The sequence below is a fragment of the Gekko japonicus genome, unplaced genomic scaffold, assembly GCF_001447785.1.
Source record: "Gekko japonicus isolate JY-2015 unplaced genomic scaffold, Gekko_japonicus_V1.1 scaffold243, whole genome shotgun sequence".
Classification (NCBI taxonomy): Eukaryota; Metazoa; Chordata; class Lepidosauria; order Squamata; family Gekkonidae; genus Gekko; species Gekko japonicus.
The window spans coordinates 1,031,329-1,040,745 of record NW_015168053.1 but is presented as its reverse complement, the minus strand read 5'-3'; the positions used below and the strand labels follow the sequence as shown (position 1 = coordinate 1,040,745).

General features: G+C 46.9%; 1 protein-coding gene across 1 annotated transcript in view; it reads right to left on the bottom strand.

Moving 5' to 3' along the window:
• Positions 1 to 428: 428 nt before the first annotated feature.
• PRKCG (protein kinase C, gamma) overlaps positions 429 to 9,417 on the bottom strand; it is a 52,642-nt gene continuing 43,653 nt past the window's right edge. The window contains exons 13-18 of the mRNA XM_015414392.1: positions 7,855 to 7,917; positions 7,238 to 7,376; positions 5,502 to 5,582; positions 3,669 to 3,776; positions 2,780 to 2,920; positions 429 to 659 (exon numbers count right to left, since the gene is read on the bottom strand). Of these exons, the coding sequence (XP_015269878.1) occupies positions 429 to 659; positions 2,780 to 2,920; positions 3,669 to 3,776; positions 5,502 to 5,582; positions 7,238 to 7,376; positions 7,855 to 7,917 (763 nt within the window). The remainder of the gene's footprint in view (positions 660 to 2,779; positions 2,921 to 3,668; positions 3,777 to 5,501; positions 5,583 to 7,237; positions 7,377 to 7,854; positions 7,918 to 9,417) is intronic.

Genomic DNA, 9,417 nt, shown 5'->3' with positions numbered 1-9,417 from the left:
ATAATCAAAATACGAAATTAGGCAGAAGCAATCCTATGGCTAGGCAAGTTGCCATTACTCCTAAATACTCCTTGTATTATTAATGCTAGCACAGTTTGCCTTGCTTTTGAGAACACACCTCTCGGTTAAAATTTGGAGAGGTTCAAAAATGGGAACCTCGAATATAGGGAGGGTTCCTATTTTATCTCTCCTTTATATAGACTATATATAGTATGTGTGTGTTTTTTTCTTATCTTTGCTGATTTGGTTTCCCCCACGGAGGAAAGGAGGATGGAAGCAACACTCTTGGAGGAGATGGTAATAAAATGATTTAAGGGGGTCTTGGGTTGGGTTTCAAGGTGGAGTCATGCTCTTGAGAGCAGAGATCTACAGGCAAGGTTTCTGCTTAGGGGAGTGTTAGGGTCAAAGGTTATTAAGGGTGGATGTGGTCACACTAAGGAAGTAGGGGAAGGGAGCATCCCGGTGGGAGAGAGGGGCAGGCTAGTTGGGGAGAGGCTTCCCCTCCGCAATGTGGACGGGTGTACAAATTCAGGGTTAATGTAGGTGAACCCCTGGAATTCACTCTGGTCAATGCTTGCAAGGACCAGTTGGTCTGGAGGCGTCAGAGCTGGTGGCGCTCGGGTGAAGAACTTGTCAAAATTTTCGCCACTCCGGCCACACTGGAGGAAGAGGAGGGAAGGGAAGGGAAAAGAGAAAAGGAAGAAAAGAGAAATCTTAGACTTTTTGTTTAATCTCCATCCCCACCACCTTTTTCACTTGCTCAGTCGGCTATTTTTGGGCAGGAACACACAGGAACGGAGTTCCGGCTGGCTCCCGAGTTGGCCACGCCCAGCAGGAACTCATTAGCATAATAGGCCACACCCAACAGCAGAAACTCATTAGGATTAGCTACATTAGGGGTGTGTGGCCTAACATGCAAAGGAGTTCCTGCTACAAAAAAAGGCCCTGGGTTTTGACAACAAACAAGGTAAACAGAATAACAAGCACAAGGTGGGTGTGGCTAGATAACCACACTTCTGGTAACATGTGGGTGCGGCCTAATGTGCTAATGAGCTGTGCTGTCAGGGGTGTGGCCCAATAGGCTAATGAGTTCCTGTTGTTGGGTGTGGCCTATTATGCTAATGAGTTCCTGCTGGGCTTTTTCTACAAAAAGAGCCCTGCGTTTTGTTTAATATCCACCCTCACCCCACCCCCCATTTTTAATTTGCTAGTGTTTCAAGGAGGGTTATGCTATTAGATGACTTTTTCTAAAATTAGAATATGACATGCAAATATGAATTCTTAACCAAGGTATTTTTCAATTCTCCGTTGACCGCCCAAGTCTTGTTTACCAGATCTTTATTAACTCTCACGAAGAAGAGTTGGAAAGAGAAGCTCTGAAGGCAACAATTAAACCTCGAAAAGCAAAACCTTCACATTTTAAAGACTATTATGTTCTTGGGACAAGAAAAGAGGGTGTCGAGGAGACCCGTTTTCAGAGGTCATTTCGGGGGGGAATCGCGGGGGATCGCAGTTCCCCCGGGTGAGGTACGGGGGCGGGGCACATGACGAAGCCCCGCCCCCTGCTTCCGGCCGCCCCGCTTCCGGCCCTCATTCAGCCAGGAGGAGGCAGGAGAAGAAGGAGGGTAAGTTGCTTCCTCCCTGCCTCTCCCCACCCCTGCCTGCCTGCCTGGGGCCAGGGAGGGCCTTTGCGGGGCTTCCTCGCACTCCCGCTGGCCTTGCAGGTCCACCGCCGGGCTCCTCATGGGGCTCGGCAGTGGAGCTGCAAGGCCGGCAGTGGCGGCCAGGAGCGTTGGGGGTGGGGTGTGTGGCCTTATGACACACTTCCGGTGATGTCAGGGTGTGTGGCCTTATGACACACTTCCGGTGATGTCAGAGGGTGTGGCATATGCTAATGAGTTATGCTAATGAGTTCCCCTAGCTCTTTTTCTGCCCGTTTTTATGTTTTTTTGGTTCCAAAGACATTTCAATGTCACAATGCAGGAAGCTGCAATGAATCCCTATGCCAACTGGGATCAGCAGTGAAGGAAAGCGACATTTTAAAATGAAAAGAACTGGCATTTCAGAAGCTTCATACTTGGATCTTCTGTGTGTTGCAACCATGAGATCATTTTTTCCATTTTAAAGATCTGGAGGAGAAGTGGCAAGAAAGAGGATGAGGAAGCAGAACAGAGAATAAATGCATCTTGGCCACTGTAGGATTTTTTCCCCCCTTCATGCAGGATAAGGGTGTGAACAGATGTACTGCTTAAAGAGGAGGTTCAGATATGGAAACAGCTGTACGTACATGCACAGAGACATGTGCCAACAGAGAAGTAGCATGATAGCAAACTGCATGTTTGGTGCCTGCTACATGTGAACAAATGTGTGAGTATGGACAGGAGACCAGTGTTCCCTCTAAGCTGAGTTAGTGTGAGCTAACTCAGTTTTTTAGCCTCCAGCTCGCAGATTTTTTTGTCTTAGCCCAGGAAGGATGGCTCCAGAGGAAACTAAGTTATGCGGTAGCCAAATTGCTCGCTCACAACTTCAATGCCGGTAGCTCACAAAGTAGAATTTTTGCTCACAAGACTCCACAGCTTAGAGGGAGCATTGCAGGAGACTGTGCCTGAGTTCATGTATCAGTAGTCATGCATGCATAGGTACAGTCTGCTTTTTTTCTGATGCACAAGACAATAAAAACATGCTCTTCACCTGTGCATGCATGCGTGTACAGAACAAACAATGCGAGTCTGCTTCGCTGAATGGGCCTGAATGCGGGAGAAGCCTTAAAGTTACTCACTGGCCTGGGGATGAAGGGTGGGGCGATTTCCAGATTTTCCAGCCTTTCCCAGTCCATCCAGCGGAAAAAGCCATGCTCTCGAATATCCCGTTCACCATCAGGCCCAGATCCCAGGCGCTTCAGCGGATGCTTGGTCAAGAACTGAGAAAAGGGGGGGGGAGGGAGAGGGAGGGAGGGAGATAGGGGGAGAGAGAGAGAGAGAAGTTTGCTAGTGCTGCTCTCTGGCTCTAAGGAACTCAGGCTCCAATAAAAAACGTCTTGGCTCCTGGTGGGTCATGGAACAAGATGTTCTATCAGCAAATGCGTGCCTTAAAGCAACATTTTCCAGAAGCCTGCAGAGGCCCTGGGTGCTTACAGGGGAGGATGGGCAGTCAAGAGACAGGGATGTTTAATTCCATCACTCTCTGCTGGTCTTCTGCAACTCTCCCCACAGGAATTCTCCCTTCAGCTGGGTTTACTTCCAACTTCCTGGAGTCTCACCCCATCTCAAGGTGAACTAAACCAATTAAATATAGCATGCCTCGTCAGATCTCAGATGCTAAGCAGGACTGACTTCCAAAGAATACCAGGGCCGGGAGGCAGAGGCAGGCGATCAAGCCACTTCTCTGAACATCCTCCATGCCCCAGGAGTCACCAGAAGTCACTATGACTTCCAGGCACCAGCGCGCGCACACATCCACACACACAAAAAAAACCTTAGCATGGAGGGAGCAGTTGAAAGGCATCCAATGTTCATCCATTATTTTTTCCCTTCAAGTCCCACTCCCATATTAGCATTCTAAAGGAAACACAGGGAAAGAACCCCTTATTTCCCTTGTAAGATCTAGTCTCACCCTCAATGAAGGGAGCCTTGCTCCTCTAGGGGCACCAATTCAGATCCAGGACTCACCCCTTTGCAGATGGAGACGGCCTCTCGTGAAAGCGATTTGGGATAGGACACTGTATGTTCCATGATGGACTGGAACAGTTCGTCCTCATCTTCTCCATCAAATGGCGGCTGCAGGTAGAGAGAACACGGAAAATGAGTTTGATATATTCCCTTCCAGGTTTAGTTCTGTCCAGGAGACAGCTTGTGGATGGATTTCAGTCTATAAAACACCTTTCCTACTGTGAAATCCCGATACAAACCCAGGGCCTAGCTGCTATGATCTGCTTCATGTATGATGCCAAAGTAGCAAAAGATATTGCAACCACAAAGAAAGAAACACATGCTCCCCCCACAAGGGTATATTAGGATGTATGGGGAATGCACAAGTTGCATTTATTCTTTCCATACTTCCAGGCTTTCATGCAAAGGAGGAATAGGACATCTTGCCTATATGACCCCCAAAGACAAAAGGTCCTGAATGTGTGGACAAAGACAACACAGTTCACTGCACATCCTCTTGCCAGGCACCAAATGTGAAGCCTCTCTCGCTAACACACACAGTGTCATCCTAAGCAGGTTTACTCAGAAATAAGATCCACTGAATTCAATGGGACTTTTTAAATGCATGACCATCTAAATCCCTTTCTCGTTGAATTCTATGATCCACTTCAAACACAGGGCCTACTATATCCTGAAAGAGCTAGTAAAATCTATTTTCCATAAAATTCACTCCAGGTCCCTCTTACTAGATCAATACTCCTTGGAACCTGGCATACTGTAAAAACAGGTTGCTTACCAGTAACTGGTGATCTTCGAGTGGTCATCTGTGCATTCACACCGATGGGTCTAGTGCGCCTGCGCTGGATCAAATCGGTGCTGTAGCAAGCTCTCTACAAGGATTTTCGCGCCCATCCCCTCAGGCAAGCGCAGGGCCCACTGCGCATGCCCAAGGGGGCGGGCGCGGACATCCCACCAGTTCCTTCAAATTAAGACGGGTGTGTGGAGGAAAGGCTAAACAGCCTGGAAAAAATCACCTCAGAGACCCGAAGGTCTGAGGTAAAAAACCCCTCACCAAAACGAAACTACAAAGTCCTTTTTTTTTTTTTTGAATAAACACACAAAATAAATAAAAAGATGCGGTTCCTTAAAAGAAACCAAAAACAAAGTACTGAGAGCAAAAAACAGCGATCCGAACGGAGCGAAGTAAAAGAAGTCCTTCCAACGCGGCGGTAGGAAAAAAACTGGTGGGATGTCCGCGCCCGCCCCCTTGGGCATGCGCAGTGGGCCCTGCGCTTGCCTGAGGGGATGGGCGCGAAAATCCTTGTAGAGAGCTTGCTACAGCACCGATTTGATCCAGCGCAGGCGCACTAGACCCATTGGTGTGAAGCACAGAGACCACGAAGATCAAGCAGTGGCGCAGTGTATTCCTGTGTGATAAAGGGAATGTTAATGTGCTTTAAATGACTGCAGATATCCTTTTAAAGGTTTTGTTCAAGCGCCCATAAAGGCTTGGAAGAGATGACACGCGACTCCCCCCCCCCCGCTCATGGTGGGAGGAGGAAAAAGAAAGCACAGCATAGAGAGAAGCATGAAGACTCTGCTCAGCTGCTGGCTGAAGCACCTATAAAACATTCCTATCTGAACAGCGTTCTAATCAGACACTTAAATATGAGTCCTTTGCAGAGTCTAGCCATCACTGAAAATCAATTCCAACAAGATCTATCGTCTGCTATCTTCCTTGCTTACCTTAAAGCCTCATCACCAGATCTAGCAGCAATTTCCCCCATATGAAAAAGACAGCCTTTGAATTGGAATAGATATAGAGGGGGGAAAGCCTGCCTGGAATCCACTCACCTGTCCAGCCAGCATCTCATAAAGGAGGACACCATACGACCACCAGTCCACAGATTTCCCATAAGGCTGGTAGGCGATAATCTAAGACCAGGAGAAAGGGAAGGTGAAAAAGCTGAGAACTACAAGCCCTGGGCTCTCTGTGAAAGTAATGGGGCCAACTGGGGCAGAGTGCTGCTCGTGTCTACGACACTGCTATTACTGCCCTGTTTTTATTGCACTGTGGGATTTGCCTTTCCAGCAAGGAAGGCAGGCTATAAAGGAGGTAAAAAAACAAAACAATTGTTAATTGACAGGTTGATCCATTCCTTCTACTCCCATTCCAAAGGCTCTGAGGTCCAAGCTAGATGGCAAAGAGGACGCCTATAATACTTCAGACCTATTCTCAGATAACTGGAAGCAATGCAGTAGCGTTCAATAAAATCTGAAGCAATGAAATGAAATAAACCAAAATAAACCAGAATAGAATAAAATAAAATAAGAGTTTTAAAATTGAATAAACCATTATAACAGTCACCAAGAACCCTCTCAGCAGCGCTCCTTAAAGAGCTTGTAAAAGACCTCTGTGTGCCTAGAACATCAATATAGTTTCAACGATCCTCCCCCTGCCAAGAAAGATTGTGCCAGAGGGCCAAAATATAAGGGTCCGGCTGCATCCCAAAAGGTTGGAAGCACATAGTTTGGGTGCCACCACTGAAAATGCTCTGCCATAAGATCTCACCAACCTTCCCATGGACTGAGCAGGCTCCATTACAGGGCCTCAGTAGCTGATTTCAAGCCCCAGGCAGATACATTTAGGTGCAGACAGTTGCTCAGGTATTTTGGAATCAGCCATTTCGGGGGTTTCCCTCCCCTCAGGATTCACCTTCCCTCTCCAGTGTTACTTTTTGTTACACCTCACACAAACGGCTTATATTTAAATGGACCAGACATATCAATAAAACAAGCACAGACTCGCCACCCTCTCACACCAAGTATGACCCCAAGTGCAGGGTATAGAGGATGGAAATCAGGGCTTCAGTTTTCAGAAATCTAAAACATGCTAAAAACTGGACTGGAAAGGATGAATCCTGGGTTTTCTTGGTATGGAATTTAGATCTGAGAAGGAAAACTAAGGTTGCGGTCAGACATGCCAGAAAAAACAGGGGGGGGGGAAGCGTGGCTATTTCATCTGGAGGAATTTGACCCGCAGCTGCACAGTCACACCTCCCTTTGAAGCTGCGGGCGCAGTCCGTCAGTGCATGATCAGACGCAACTGCGGGTGAGTCAGGGTTCTTTGTGCTGTTTTTTCCCCCATGCGCTTAACCGAGGGATCGATGAATCACATCTCCGCACTGAGGGCTCCCTATGGAGTTTGTGATGATGCGCATACTGCGAAGGGGGGAAAAAACAATGGCACGGAGTTGGGATGGCCTGATCAGACCATCCCGATGCCATGAGAGTGCACTGGGGCGATCAGACATCGGAAAGTCTGTCCGTGGCCCGTCACAACCCGTTTAGTACCGGATTTTCCCCGGTGTCTTTTAACTCCACTTCTGTGGCAGAGCAGAACGGGTTGCCGACAGCTGCGGGGCGCTTCCCAGATGTTGCTGTCTGATCATGCCCTTTAAATCCGCCCCGCATCCGCGCCTATGTCGGGTCTAATTGTGCGTAGGATCGCAGCCTAAGATTTCTTTGGAAGAAACTGGCGGTCATCTGGGGAGGGGGAGGGAGATTAAAAGCTTAGGAGGGTTCTGCACCTCTGGAGCAATGTAGTCAGGTGTTCCGCAAAAGGTCCGGGTGGTAACGCCAGGAAAGATGTTTTCTTTGCACATCCCAAAATCTGTGATCTTTATGTGACCATCGACATCCAGCATTACGTTATCCAGTTTCAAATCTCTGGGCAGGAAAGAGAGCACACAAACAATTGGAACAAAATCTCCACTAGAGGGTGCTAGATTACAACTAGGAGTATGCTTGAGTCCAGCGGCACCTCAAAAACCAACAAAGTTTTATTCAATGTATAAGCTTTTGTGCGCACGCACACTTCTTCAGATACACAAAAGCGTATACCTTGAACAGACTTTGTTCTGTTGGTTCAGGCCAACAGGGCCACCCACCTGAAACTAGAATTACGTGGCTCAAGAGGGCCATTTGGGAACAGAATCTGGGCTCTTAAATGCTGATCTTGGTATTGCAAGGGGAATGTGCTACACAATGAGGATTAGATAATTATGCAAGGGAGGAGGGAAAGGAGGAAGAACTAGGAGCCAGAATCCTGAAATTCTTTGAGAGATGGATTTTCTAGTGAGCCGGGAGGTCTAGGAACCAGGATTTCTGCGTCTTCCATTCAGGCGGAAGGAAGGCACGTACTCACCTATAAATAATTCCCTTGTTATGCAAAAAGAACAAGCCAATTGCAATTTCAGCAGCATAAAACCTGTAACAGGAAAGACACGGGAGGGGGGAGGGGAGTGAGAAAATAGCAATTATACTAAATTAGTCACATCATCCAAAGGAATGTTCATGTTAAAATTTGGAAAATACAAGCTGGCATATGACATCCTCTCAAGAGAAGCCTGTATCTGGGAGCTTTTCCGCACATTACTTTTTCCTGTGGGCATGCTTTGCTGTAATGTTCGAATGGCAGGCAGAGCAGTTTTCATTCCTGGTACAGTCCTCAAGAAACCACAGTATACGTTGGTTTACTGCTGTATTTTTAATCTGCTGCCTGGATTAAAAATATCCACGTTTATGCCACTGTTCACATTACTGTGGACACAGGCTTTCTGAAATGAATATTAACACTCCTGCATCAGCACTGAAATTTTTTTAATATGCACAAATAGTTGTTCTTGAAAATATAAGGATCTATCACTTACACAGCACTATCAATGAAACCTGGGATTTAACACAGTAAGAGCACAGAAACAAGTCCAAAGAGTGTACAGTTCATAATTATGACACAGAAGAAGTAGATGGAGAAGAGAATGAACAGGGGAACAGTGCATGTACAGATCAGTTGCACATACTTTATTTTCAGTAGGGGATAAGGATTAAGGACTAATAACACTTCAGGTGTAGGAGGTACGAAGTAGTACTGAAAATACATACAAATATAATGTGAAAATGACCAACCCAGGTTAGGGACACAGAGATTCTGGCATTTTAAGGTCACAGTAGACCAAGTGCAAAAGATCAGTATTGTAAAGATCAGTATTGTAAAAAAAACAACAACACAACACTCAGCATTCCACTTCCCCCAGGTGGCTGGTTTGAAGACTAAGAAAGAAATATCTTCCATTTTCCTTCACTGGAAGAAATGCCCTTCCCATAATTTAAATAGCCTCTCCAAAGCTACAAAATTAGTTGCAGTGTCAAGCAGTTTTGGAGGGGGGGGGGTATTTGTATAATGGGAAAGGCATAGGAGAAGAAAAGAAAAGAGATTGGATTTATACCCTGCCCTTCACTACCCAAAGGTGTCTCAGAGCGGCTTACAACCTCCTTTCCCTCCCCCTCCCCACAACAGACACCCTGTGAGGTAGGTGAGGCTGAGAGAGCTCTTGACAGAAACGGCTCTTTTTCAAGAACAGCTCTTATCAGAACTACAGCTTGCCCAAGGTCATCCAGCCAGGTGCAAGTGGAGGAGTGGGGAATCAAACCCAGTTCTCCCAGATTAGCGTCCCCGCACTTAACCACTACACCAAACTGGAGGAAAGAGTTAAAGAAGGCCCCCCCATAACCCATGCCGGTGGCTGCTAAAGAGCTTTTTAAAAAGCAAGGAAGATCCTCATCAGATCTTTCCCCTCGTTTGGCTTTTGGCTCTTAGACAAGGGGTTCACCTTCCCAAGGTAGCTGCCCACATTGTCATTCTCACACTGCACCTGCCAGTAGTTTCAGACACAGGAGTCCCTTGCAAAAGAAGCCGCAAGCGGCATTC